Source organism: Schistocerca cancellata, chromosome 4 (assembly GCF_023864275.1).
Source record: "Schistocerca cancellata isolate TAMUIC-IGC-003103 chromosome 4, iqSchCanc2.1, whole genome shotgun sequence".
Taxonomy (NCBI): Eukaryota; Metazoa; Arthropoda; class Insecta; order Orthoptera; family Acrididae; genus Schistocerca; species Schistocerca cancellata.
Window position 1 is genome coordinate 46,752,702 of NC_064629.1, and position 14,217 is coordinate 46,766,918.

General features: G+C 46.9%; 1 protein-coding gene across 1 annotated transcript in view; it reads right to left on the reverse strand.

The window, feature by feature from the left end:
• LOC126183375 (fez family zinc finger protein erm-like) overlaps nucleotides 1–14,217 on the reverse strand; it is a 232,296-nt gene that overhangs the window by 66,205 nt on the left and 151,874 nt on the right. The window contains exon 2 of the mRNA XM_049925307.1: nucleotides 6,339–6,451. Coding sequence (XP_049781264.1) covers nucleotides 6,339–6,371 — 33 coding nt within the window. The 5' untranslated portion in view covers nucleotides 6,372–6,451. The remainder of the gene's footprint in view (nucleotides 1–6,338; nucleotides 6,452–14,217) is intronic.

The window sequence follows — 14,217 nt, forward strand, 5'->3', positions numbered from 1 at the left end:
ATACGCAGCACCACGGAATTTTCCAAGTTACTCGAGTAGGAGTTCGATGAAATTGGACAGGCGCTAATTAAACATTCAGCGGAATGAGTTTTGAAAGAAAGCGATCCGGTGGCGTCAAAGAAAAGTTGGCGCCGGCCTCGTGAAGGCGGGTGTGTTTGTGTAGAGGCGCCCTCCTTTTCCTGTACCACAACTCCCAGTACGGCTCTACGCTACACACTGACTTCTAAATGTAGTGTAAGTGTACCTCCATATGTCTTTATTCAGATATGACTCTATCAACATTTCCAACTGTCTCGTGAACTATCATAATGACAGTTTCAGGAAAGGCCATTAGCTTGAATTGATCAACCTGGATGTCGCTTTCGGAACCAGAACTACAGCTACATACAGCCCGTTCACCGTTTTCGTTCCTTATACAAGTTTCGTTCTCTTGTTCGTGCTACACTATGTAAACACTTCATTAAAATGTTACTAGAACTTCGGTATAGATTTTCTTATCTTTAATCCAGTTTCATCAAGGTAAATACTCTTCCAGTGTAGCAGCTAAGACACGTCAGATGTAGAAAAGAAAAATAATTGTTTATTTTCGACAGATGCCACAAGGAATAATTTGCGCCAGAGAGTTTAGTTTTTTATGGGTTTCTTTCGTGTCATATAATTTTCTTTATAAAACACCGACGGCAAATATCAAGGTGGAAAGTAAAATTATGATAGCCTCTGACGGAAAAAAGAAAACTGATGTTTTCGGTGTAGCATTTATGGAGTTTCAGTGACTCTCATGAAAAACTAATCATGAAAGAGTCCAAGCGACTTTTTAATTTCTTTGTGCTGATCGATTTTGCTTAAAACATCATTAGCTCAAAATGTGATGAGGTGTCAATGATAGCAGTATCTTACACTAAGCACCGTATGTGAAAAGTTAAGTATACAGTTTGTCTTATTTATTTAACGCTTGTCCTTTATTTTCTATTTCTTGACATAGACTTGTTAATGTTACAGTAACAGAAGCATTCTTTAACGACGGCCTAAATTTCACGGCAATGTTCGTTGTAGAGAATCTCATAATAACTACAATCATCGCTTGGATATAGACGATCTATCTACAGGGTGTTTCAAAAATGACCGGTATATTTGAAACTGCAATAATAACTAAACGAGCAGCGATAGAAATACACCGTTTGTTGCAATATGCTTGGGACAACAGTAAATTTTCAGGCAGACAAACTTTCGAAATTACAGTAGTTACAATTTTCAACAACAGATGGCGCTGCGGTCTGGGAAACTCTATAGTACGATATTTTCCACATATCCACCATGCGTAGCAATAATATGGCGTAGTCTCTGAATGAAATTACCCGAAACCTTTGACAACGTGTCTGGCGGAATGGCTTCACATGCAGATGAGATGTACTGCTTCAAGCTGTTCAATTGTTTCTGGATTCTGGCGGTACACCTGGTCTTTCAAGTGTCCCCACAGAAAGAAGTCACAGGGGTTCATGTCTGGCGAATAGGGAGGCCAATCCACGCCGCCTCCTGTATGTTTCAGATAGCCCAAAGCAATCACACGATCATCGAAATATTCATTCAGGAAATTAAAGACGTCGGCCGTGCGATGTGGCCGGGCACCATCTTGCATAAACCACGAGGTGTTCGCAGTGTCGTCTAAGGCAGTTTGTACCGCCACAAATTCACGAAGAATGTCCAGATAGCGTGATGCAGTAATCGTTTCGGATCTGAAAAATGGGCCAATGATTCCTTTGGAAGAAATGGCGGCCCAGACCAGTACTTTTTGAGGATGCAGGGACGATGGGACTGCAACATGGGGCTTTTCGGTTCCCCATATGCGCCAGTTCTGTTTATTGACGGAGCCGTCCAGGTAAAAATAAGCTTCGTCAGTAAACCAAATGCTGCCCACATGCATATCGCCGTCATCAATCCTGTGCACTATATCGTTAGCGAATGTCTCTCGTGCAGCAATGGTAGCGGCACTGAGGGGTTGCCGCGTTTGAATTTTGTATGGATAGAGGTGTAAACTCTGGCGCATGAGACGATACGTGGACGTTGGCGTCATTTGGACCGCAGCTGCAAGACGGCGAACGGAAACCCGAGGCCGCTGTTGGATCACCTGCTGCACTAGCTGCGCGTTGCCCTCTGTGGTTGCCGTACGCGGTCGCCCTACCTTTCCAGCACGTTCGTCCGTCACGTTTCCAGTCCGTTGAAATTTTTCAAACAGATCCTTTATTGTATCGCTTTTCGGTCCTTTGGTTACATTAAACCTCCGTTGAAAACTTCGTCTTGTTGCAACAACACTGTGTTCTAGGCGGTGGAATTCCAACACCAGAAAAATCCTCTGTTCTAAGGAATAAACCATGTTGTCTACAGCACACTTGCACGTTGTGAACAGCACACGCTTACAGCAGAAAGACGACGTACAGAATGGCGCACCCACAGACTGCGTTGTCTTCTATATCTTTCACATCACTTGCAGCGCCATCTGTTGTTGAAAATTGTAACTACTGTAATTTCGAAAGTTTGTCCGCCTGAAAATGTACTGTTGTCCCAAGCATATTGCAACAAACGGTGTATTTCTATCGCTGCTCGTTTAGTTTTTATTGCCATTTCAAATATACCGGTCATTTTTGAAACACCCTGTATATGAAATGTGAACAGCTGAAAACCTACAATATTGTGATAAAGTACTCTGTATACGTATACTCTTTTTGTATCTAACTGGTTTGTCGGAGAATACATAAAATCCCATTATACGTATCAGAGGAGAATCCCATCACTACCTTCTGTGTACTGTGTACGATGAGAATCTTCCGACGAATCGTTAAAGCGGAGCAAATTCTGCCCGAAGAAAAATAGCAGGGAACATGATCCGTGGTAATAACTGATGACTGACAGACTGAAGTGGATTTCATCCTGAACTCGTTATCCTATCGACCAGCCGCAGAAGCGTTTACGCTTCCTCGTGATATTCTATAAAGACCTAGGTTGCAGCCCAAACGGTACACTTTCTGCCACGAACACTGCCTGACAGAAAAAAGTGAAGCCACCCAGAAAGGGAGGAGATACGAAATAAAACGGTATGTGATGTTATTTTAGTGATTACAAAGTTGAATCAAATTTACGAAGAACTTGGCAGTAGTGTCCAGTTTTCAGTATTACGTTGCACCGTCTCTGGCCATTATGCATCACTGGTTTGATTGGGAAGGGTGCCATAAAGCCGTTGTACCCTTTCCTAAGCTAAGCTGCCCATAATTGTTGTAAATGGTCCTCGATATTGTGGATACTGCCACTGGGACGAGATCACGTCCGCGCTGGTCCCACACGAGGTTCTTACTGGCCAGGGTAGAACATCAACATAGCGCAGACAGAGAAATGTGCCGTGTGTGGACGAGCAGTGTCCTGTTGGAAAATGACAGAACGATGCTGTAGCATGAGAGGTACGTATCCGTGACGTCACAGTTCCTTTAATTACCTCCAGCCACGGCCTGACATAATAATCGGCGGCTCCCCACCATGACAACAGGACTAACAGCGCTGTGTCTCTTCAAAAATTTGAAAGGATGGAACCTCCCACCAGGTCGCCATACTCGCCAACGATGGTCATCTGGGATAGGGCAGAACTGCGATTCATCGCTGAAGACAGTAAGACGCCATTCGTCAGCGGTCCATGCTTTCTGGTCACCCCTTCACTTCAAACGCGGTAGACTAGCCTACTCACGGGACGGTAATCCCCTAGTCCGGTTGCTGCTAGTTTCTCACTTATGGTGCAAGACGTCACAGAACGTTGCAGAGAGTCCACTGCTTCTTCTTGTATGGCAAGCGTAGATATGAAGGGGGACGATGTCTCTGGTGCACACTACGGCGATCCAGTCGACTGGAAATTTGACGACGAGTAGGCCTATTCCTGTTCTCACGTTCCCACGGAGTGCAGCATCGATCCGTTATCACATCCGAATTCCCCAGAAATGTAGATATTGCACTACTGGAAGGCCCACAACGAGGCCCCTATCAGGTGGGGATAGCGCAGTCTTGCACGATTACACAGTTTCTCCATCTCCTTCACAGCGACACTCAACGTCTGAAGCCGTTCACGCCCCGTATATATCCTTCCAGGTCTGGTAAGGTAACTAACTCAACCAACGCTAATGGACTGAGGTAGCTCATTCTACCTCTCACAGAAAGTTGCTACTCTGTTAATTTACATCCCTGTCGATGGTGTGTACGTGTAAAAAGTTAGGGATATCCGATCTTATATTCCAGGTCCTTTGCTTATTTTGTCGCGCAGTGTAGTACGACCTCAAGACTGAAATTTGAAAATATGGGTGATACCCAACATTTTAAACAGAAAAATGTCCACTTTACTCTTCATTGAATTGGAATAGCCACAGGAAACCCAAACCTTCAACCTCTGCTGAGATTTGAATTGTCATCATCCCGAATACGTTACAAGTGCATCATCACTGCACAACCTCACTCGGCCTGTGGTAATACTCATCGACAACGTTCAGATGTTAGCTAATTACAACACAGTAAGGTAGATGTGGCGCAATATTTACTTGTTTTCCTTCATTTCTTCTTTTCGCATGCGAGAGAATCTCAAAACAGCGTTATAGCTAACCGTGACTATTCTACAGCGCCATATAGCCGACAAATGGCTCTGAGCACTATGGGACTTAACATCTATGGTCATCAGTCCCCTAGAACTTAGAACTACTTAAACCTAACTAACCTAAGGACAGCACACAACACCCAGCTATCACGAGGCAGAGAAAATCCCTGACCCCGCCGGGAATCGAACCCGGGAACCCGGGCGTGGGAAGCGAGAACGCTACCGCACGACAACGAGATGCGGGCTATAGTCGACAAAACATCGGCTAGTTTACAATACTGCTCTGCCATGACAATAGCGGGGTTTCTCATTTTGTTTCCGTCATTCATTTCCGATTATGTGCTTTAGCAATGCTGAATGGTAATGATTTTGCAGAATACACTAGTTATCGGGAATGAGCCAACTCCAGTGGCACACGCTACAACAGATGCGTTCTGCGTTATGTTGTGATTTATTGCTAAAATCCCGAGAACGTACGTTGCTTGCTCCCACATATCTCTCGCGTAAAGTCTCTGAGAGATTCGAGATCACGCGGAGACCTACGAACAATCTTTCTTCCAATTTACCATTCTCGACTGGAACAGGAATGAGAGGAAGAGGTAATGATGTGTAGAAGTACACCGTAAGTGGGTTTGTGGAGTACTGACGTAGATGCTTAACGAGCTGATAGGTGGGTGGGTATCGTATCATTCGTAGTTTGCTCATTCGGCAGTGGTGTTGTGTTACGTGCGGGCTTCAAAAAGTAAGTTACACATTATCCCGGTAGGCCAAGTAACTTTTGTTGAACGCTACTCTACACTTCAAAGTGGCAACATACATGACTCAATTTCTCGACACTGGCACCAAGTGTCTGTAAACAACGATCAGAACGATCTACAAGTCGTTCAATTCCTTGTCGGTACAAATCAGCTCCTTGATCACGAAGCCACTCGACAATCGTCTCATCTTTGGAAACTCTCTTTCTCGCAAGATGTTCGTTGAGCTTGCCAAAGAGATGGAAATCACATGGTGTAAGAGTTGGACTTCCATATCAGCATCGCCCATGCCAGTGTGGCCTCGGTCAAATTATTGGCTGGATGCAACACTCCATTTGGTCTGTAAACCGTCAGAATTTCACGGTGAATCTGTGTGCAGTTTAGACGTTCTACCAGCACGAAGCCTACTGTCCCGCTTCTTTAGACTTTGGGATACGTTTCCAGTTGGATGGCCATTTCACTCGCACACCGTGATGCGCCTATTATCGGCACCGCAGCTGAGCTGTGTTTACAGGAAACATGTAACACGTACTCTCTTCCAACAGTCTTGGGGGTGTTCGCAGCTCGTAGTCTAGTGGCTAGCGTTGCTACCCCTGGATCGCGGGGTCCTCACTTCGATTCCCTGCCTGGTCAGGATTTTCTCCTACCGGAGACTGGGTATTTGTGTAGTCCTGTTCATTTCATCATCATTCAGGAACATGGCGAGACTGGAAATTGTAAAGATTGGGAATTTTTACGGGCGCTGATATCAACGCCGGCGAGCGCCCGGCAAAGCAAAATCGTCATTGTCATCATCTTGTTGTGCAGAGGTTTTAGCGTGGCACGACGTGGGTAACTTACTTTCTGAAGTCCATACGTATTCTAATTGGTTCGTAGGTCTGCAAGTTAAGTTTTCCACAGCCAAAAGGAACGTCCCTCCTGTGGCTTCGTGTAAGTGGTTACCGCTAGCTGGGAGTGGGTACCTTTTCAGGCGTCGGTGCAGGAAGCCTCGCCATCTGCGCCTACTGGAAGCTCATTGCCGCTGACGGTGGCCGCCTCACACAGACAGCACTGCGTCCGTAGTCGGCTGCTGACGCTGCAAGAAACAAGTTCCCATCTGCGTCAGCTTCAAACAGCTTACAAGTCTGCATAAAAAAAATAAAAAAACAAAACAGTGTCTACACTGAGAACATTTGATCAGGTAACAATCAAAATTATGTGACATGTGACCGATCGATACAAGTAATGGCGTCACATTCTTTCCAATATGGCTATCATCAACAAGATTTACTTTGAATGCTTTAGGCCAGTCAGGGTGTCGCCATTTCTCGTACGTACACAACCGATGCCATGTCTGGCACAGGACGAACCGTGGAAGAAGCGGATGATAGGTGTCGGCTCGCTGGTATACGCCAATAGGAGTCTCGTCAAGTAAGCAAGTAAGAAATAAAGAAATGTTTAGCTTTAATGTCCCATGGACAATGAAATCACTAGCGGCGGATCACATCCTGGAATTTGGGAAGGATGGAGAAGGAAGTCGATCGTGTCCATTTCACAGGAAGCATCGTGGAATTGCCTAAGCAATTTACAGAAAAATCAGGATGGTGGGATTGGGATTTGAACCGCCACCATTCCGCAAGCGAGTCCAGCTGCGTTTGGTTGACCAGAATGAGATCTATATGGCTCTCCATTGTACGAATTAAATGGCTTCTAGCACGGGAACCATGCGTCTCCGGACATATGTTCATCAGATCTTAGCTCCTCATTATTCTTTGAAGGGTCGTCTTCCATAGTTTTTAGTCATTGTAGAAAAGTGTATGGTCCGAAAAAACGCTGCAGTATCATCACAGTAAATAATAAAATTACCAAGTTATCAAAACAGTACGGGGCTCGCGTCTGACGCGTAACAGGTGACTGGGAACGCGTAATTCCCAGCCCTGGGTCGACAGTTATGGTTTGCACGTACCCCCTGGTACAGGCCAGCCCCAGGGAGGGTGATTGCCTGAGCTGCAACCTCCGCAAAATTGCCGATTGGTCCCTCTGGTAGATGTTCGGGAGTTGTGACCTGAGGCGTGAACAATCACCTAAGGCGCGTGTGAAGGGAGCCTCCAGTTGGAAGGAGCGCGCCATCGGAGACGCTGGCAATCGTGGGAGATTTTCTCGCAATGAGTCACTCATCTTCCCAATCGACGTCTACAAAACGTAAACGTAGTGAGGCTATTGATTCGAAGACCCTTCCCGCTGCACCACGGTTCCTTCTGGTCTCATGTACTGAAGACGGTCAGTGCTTCGCCACGGTCAATCCTTTGATTATTCAGACAGGTGTTGATGCAATTGCTGGCCCTGTGAAATCCTGCTCTCGTTTACGGAATGGCACATTGGTTTTGAATATGGCTTCTGATTCTCAAACACAACACCTCCTTGCTGCCTCACTTCTCCACGGTTACGCTGTTCGTGTTGAGGACCACAGAACTTTGAATTCTTCCCATGGTGTAATTAACACCAGGCTGCTTGACGGCCTAACCAAGGCCGAGATACAATCTTATGATCGGGGTATCATTTCCATTCATCGTGTAATGAAAAAGGTAGATTCCTTCTTAGTGCCCACCCGCACTCTATTCCTCACCTTTGACAGGGTGGTGCTGCCGTCCAAGCTCAAAGCAGGCTATGAAATTATCGCAGTCCGACCGTACATTCCGAACCTGATGCACTGCTACCAATGTCATCGTTTTAACCACACTAGAACATCTTGTCGACACCCAGCCAAATGTGTAACCTGTGGCAGGGATGCACACGAGGTCGATTGTCCACCTCCTTCTCCCCGCTGTATCAACTCCAACGGCGGCCATGCCGCCTCCTCTCGGGATTGTCCCATGTAACTAGATGAGCGGGCTGTCCGCGAGATTCGGGTGAAGAAAAAAGTGTCTTACCCAGTAGCTCGCAAGTTACTGGCTAGTCGAAAAACGTGTGTTCTCCCGTTTGGCACCTATAACCCTGTTCTTGTCACCTCTCACTCCATGAAGGACATGACCACACAGACACGCGACCTCAAATTCGGCTCGGAGGTTGTGAAATCGCCCAGTGTCAAAGTGGCATCGCCACCCCACCCCCTTCCTCCTGCTGTGCAACAGACCGTCAAACTCTCGCCTAAACGGGCGAAGCCACGGACTACACAAACAGTAAGCAGGAAAGGACAGAAGGAGTACTCCTGTGACGATTTTCTCCTTCCCTCCAGCCAAACAACACCCGAGTCTTCCTCTAACCAGAAAGGCTCAAAGAAGTCCGCTAAAGGCAAACGGTCTTCTCCTTTACCAACTCGAAGATCCTGTTCGACGGTGTCGCCACGTGCTACCTTAGCCCGGCCGGGCTCTGTCTCGCCGATGCACACCACCAACCGTTTTTCAGCATTGGACTTGGACTGACCGCTCAAGCAAGCCGATGCTTCTGTAGACCCGATGGAGCAGGATCCTCCTGCTCCTGTGCCCTGTAGTAGCGACTCTACACCGGCTGTCACTCGGCGGCCGCCGACTTGACACCTCTCCATCTCTTCCTTCTTATGACTGTCCTCCAATGGAACGTTCGCGGCCTTCGGTCCCTCAAAGAAGGTTTAGGGCCGCTTTTAGCATTGCAGCATCCCCTTGTACTCTGCCTTCAGGAAACCAGACTGCGCCCTTACGACCAGTTTGAGCTTTCACATTACTTACATATTCGTTTTGACCTTCCCTCTGAGGTCGGCATTCCGTCTCATGGGGGCATCATGCTGCTCATGCGAGATGGCCTTCATAGTCAACCAATCTCCCTGACTACCCGTCTTCAAGCTGTTGCAGTTCGCCTTTTCCTTCCCCACCTGACTTTCTCCCTCTGTACCATTTATGTACCTCTGTTCTTTGATGTCACCAGGGCAGACTTCCTTCAGCTTATTGGGCAGCTACCTCCCCCGTTTTTGCTACTCGAGACTTTAATGAGCATCATCCCCTCTGGGGTTCTCCCAGGACCGGTCAGAGAGATGTCCTCTTGGCTGACCTTCTTACACAACTCAACCTCTTCTGCCTTAACACTGGAGCACCCACTTTCCTTTCTGACTCCTCGCACACCTATTCCCAATTGGACCTATCCTTTTGCATTGCCCATCTTGCCCATCGTCTTGAGTGGTCTGTTCTTTCTGACACATACTCGAGCGACCATTTCCCGTGTGCTCTTCGTTTGCTGACTCCTACCCCTTCCGCATGCAAGCCCAAATGGCAGCTTACTAAGGCTGACTGGCAGCTTTACTCCGCCCTTGCAACCTTCGAAGAACAAGATTTCCCCATTTGTGATAACCAGGTGGACTATCTGACCAAAGTTATCACTACTGCTGTAGAAAGTTCCATTTCTCGCACTTCCTCTCTACCACGTCGTGTTCCAGTCCCTTGGTGGACTGGGGCATGCCGCGATGCAATTCGCACATGGAGACATGCTCTCCGCGTTTTTAACCGTCATCCTACGATGGCAAACTGCATTCATTATAAACAGATGCATGCAAAGTGTCGTCGCGTCCTTCGGGATAGCAAACGAGCTAGCTGGCTTTCATTCACTACTTCTTCTAACAGTTCCACCCCTTCCTCTGTCGTGCGGGCCAACCTCCGACGGCTCTGTGGGACCAAGATCCATTCCGCAATTTCCGGCCTGAGAGTAGCAGACGATGTAATTGTGGACCCTATTGCTATCTCAGACACCTTGGGCCACCATTTTACGGAAGTTTCGAGCTCTTCGCACTATCACCCTGCCTTCCTCTATCGGAAAAGAGCGGAGGAGACTCGGGCGATACCCTTCTCTTCTCCGAGTCATGAGTGCTACAATGCCGCCTTCACTATGACGGAGCTCGATGATGCTCTCAATTCATCCCGATCCTCCGCCCCGGGACTGGACACCATCCATATTCAGATGTTGCAGCACCTATCTCTTGCGGCCAAGCACTTTCTGCTTAATACGTACAACCACGTCTGTGCATAGCGCAGATTTCGGGGACGCTCGCGTGAAGCCACCGTCATACCCATACCTAAGTCCGTCAAGGACAAGAACCTTTCTTCTAGCGACCGCCCCATCTCTCTTACCAGCTCCGTTTGCAAGGTGATGGAACGTATGATTCATGCCCGGCTGAGGTGGTGGCTCGAGTCTCGACATTTACTAACGAATGTACAGTGCGGATTTCGAGCGCGGCGTTCTGCAGTTGACCAACTCGTTACTTTGTCCATCCGTGGTTTTCTGCGGAAATCCCAGACTGTGGCCGTTTTTCCCGATTTGGAGAAGGGCTACAACACCTGCTGGCGAACTGATCTCCTCAGTACTCTTTACACATGGGTCTTCCATGGGTGACTGCCCTGTTTTCTTCAGGCATTTTTACAAGACCGAGTTTTTAAGGTGCTTGTGTGTTCTGCCTTGACAGACACCTTTATCCAGGAAAATGGTGTGCCTCAGGGTTCCGTCCTGAGCGTCATCCTCTTTGCTATAGCCATTAAACCTATAATGGCCTGTCTCCCACTGGGCATCTTTGGCTCTCTTTTCGTAGACGATTTTGCCATTTCCCATCTATTGCAGTCCTCCGCGGACCTGTCTCACTGAGCGGTGTCTTCAGGGCTGTCCTGATCGTCTTTACTCCTGGAGCATCCGACAATGGCTTTCACTTTTCCCCTGACAAAACCGTCTGTAAGAATTTCTGGTGGCGCAAATGGTTTCTCCCACCTTCTCTACATCTTGGGCCTGTTGCCCTTCCATTCCTTGAAACTACGAAATTTCTGGTGCTCATGCTCGATAAGAAGCTCTCTTGGTCCTCCCCTGTGTCTTACCTGGCAGCCAGCTGTACGCGGTCTCTCAGTCTCCTACGTGTCCTCAATGGTATTTCATGGGGTGCCGATCGAACCACCCTCCCCCGTTTGTACCGGTCCCTCGTCTGTTCGAAACTCGACAATGGATGCTATGTTAATGCGTCTGCACGTCCATCCCTCTTACGCCGTCTCAACACTATCCGCCATCATGGCATCCGTTCGGCCACGGGCGCCTTTTACACCAGCCCGGTTGAGAGTCTGTATGCTGAAGCTGCTGAACTCCCACTGTCCTACCGCCGTGACTTTCTCCTCAGCAGGTATGCATCCCGTCCGTCTGCCATGCGTGGCCACCCCTCCTATGACTCCTTCTTTGATGATTCCTTTGATCGTCAGTATGGGGCTCGTCACTCTTCCCTGTCGATATCGGTTTTCCCAATTGTGTCCTCTGCTCAGACTCACTCAGTGCCCTCCAACGTCTATGTGCGCTGTACACTGCTCATCCCTTAGTGCAGCGGGTGCAGCAAAACCATCACTTGCTCACTCTTTGTGGAGCCAGTATCATGCTTCTGAGGGTCCCTGGTCATGTCGGTCTGCCAGGAAACGAGGCTATTGACACAGCTGCCAAGGCCGGCAGGAGATTATTTTAACTCGGCTGCGTATTGGGACTGCCTTTTTAGCCATCGTCATTTGCTAAGTGGCGCTACCGCAGCACTTTGTACACATTGCGCCAAAACTTTAACCGTCTGCCACTTCGTGTTGGAATGCCCTTTTTGTAACAATTTACGTTCCGGCTTAGGTTTTCTGTCTGATTTATCAGCCGTTGTAGCGAATGACGCGCGGGCTGTCGACCGCGTTTTACTTTTTATCCGCCGAAGCAATATGGTGAAGGCCATTTAATTTTTAGTTTTGGATCTCCATTTCTGCATTTTTATTTTGCCCCTTTTCCACGTACCCATCTGCCCATTGGGACTGATGTATAGTCGTTTAACTCCTCTCTGTGTTCGTATTCTATAGTTTTGACTAGGGAGCGTATGATCCCAGTTGTTTTTTGCGCCCTAAAGCAAAAGCAAGGAAAAGAAAAAAGAAAACCATGTACACTTGACAGCAAAAAAAAGTGGGTCACTGCCAAATACAACCAACATAACGTAGTTGTGTTGCAGGTCCTCTAAACACCAAAACCCCGTGGGGTACAGTCGTTTGACTACACACAATGGGTACCGCAAGAGATTACTAGAGACGAAAGGTCTTTATGGCAGTCAGTCTAAGCGTCAACTAATATCGTTATACAAAACATATTACAAAACACGTTCTTAGCGATGAGACGCCCCATAACACTCATAAACTAACCTTAATTACAACAAGTGACGCTCCAAAAGTTCTGAGAAAATGGATTATTTTACATATATCGTACAATAAACCTTAGACAAAATTAAATACTTGAAACAAAATATGGAGTTACAAAGCTGTACGGCAATTGGAAAAAGTTTTTCGCTCTCGAAAAGGTTTTCCATCCACATGCTGAACGTCGCTCAACGGCGAGTGGCTCTGGAAACTGGATATTGGACGAACCAGTAAAAAACGTGATTAACGGCAACAAACACTCTGCGGAAATTACAACATTAACAGCGAATCACCAGTAATATCATTGTTCTGGTAACACATCAACAGCTACGTGTACGCAAATTTGAACTTTAAATGACGTGACCAACGTCGTCATTCTGGACCTGGATTCAAACCCAGCACCCATAGCTATTGCTAACTAAGCAAAGCTTTGTTTGTGTCTTATTGTGACCCGATCACTAGGCATAAAGACACCTGAAGTATAGACGTTTGCACCAGTATCAGTTATGAATTCAGATCCTGAAAATAAATAACGAAAATGTTTGTACTGAACTGAAAATCCTGTCATAACAGTTACCTTCCTGGGAACTACCCCCACCGAAGTTTAATATGGTGTCATTCACAAGTAACAAGGTTTGCTCATGTTTAAAATTGAAATGCCATCATGTAAAGCTTGTGACAGGGATGGGAACCCAGCACCTAATCGGATTGCTAACGAAGTACGTAAATTCGGAAGTTAAATATCAAATGTATTCACCAATAGCGAGATGTTGGAACCTTAAATGACGATAGAATTGTTTTTGCCTGACTGGGATTCAAACCCAGCGTCTAGCGCCGTCGTTTTCTAGCCAGGAACAGACGATAAATAGCTATTGTTGGTTCACCAGTAGCGAGATGTGCGCATGTTTAGCTAGACATCTGGCGACGAAAAGTTCTGTGGTGAATGGAATTCAAACCCCCCACACGTGGTCATGAAGACACATTCACTATCAAATTCTTTTCCAACAATAGCTAGGAGTGGCATGTTTGTACTTTCAATGATGTGATGGAAAATACTCTGCTGGCTAGAAGTAGAATCCACAACATATCGTCTTTGGTGATCACAACGAACACAACGTCAAACCCAAATCCGTTTTCGCCAGTAGGATGGAGAGGAATGTTTGAACTTGAAAAGATGTAAAGAAACTTTTGATCTTGTAATGTTGTGATACAAAGCTCATCATGTGGCTGTGAGTTGAAACGAACACGTTACAGCTGACAACGCACGAAGAGACGTTGAAAATGCAACTATTTTTCACTAGTAGTTCGGCTTGCACATGCTAGGGCTTGAAATGAAATAACGAATATTTTGTGCTGATCAGGATTCGAAACCAGATAGCTGCCTTTCGAGGAGGCCTAGAAGAATCTGCAATCTTGGGGAGCCGGCGGGAGTGGCCGTGTGGTTCTATGCGCTACGGTCTGGAGCTGAGCGACCGCTACGGTCGCAGGTTCGAATCCTGCCTCGGGCATGGATGTGTGTGATGTCCTTAGCTTAGTTAGGTTTAATTAGTTCTAAGTTCTAGGTGACTGATGACCTCAGAAGTTAAGTCGCATAGTGCTCAGAGCCATTTAGAAACCAATCTTAGGGAACACAGTGAAATCGAATTCGAATCCCAGTCCAGCACCAAAATGTTCAACGTCTCAGTTTCAAATAAAATAAGAGCCTTGTGAACTTGCA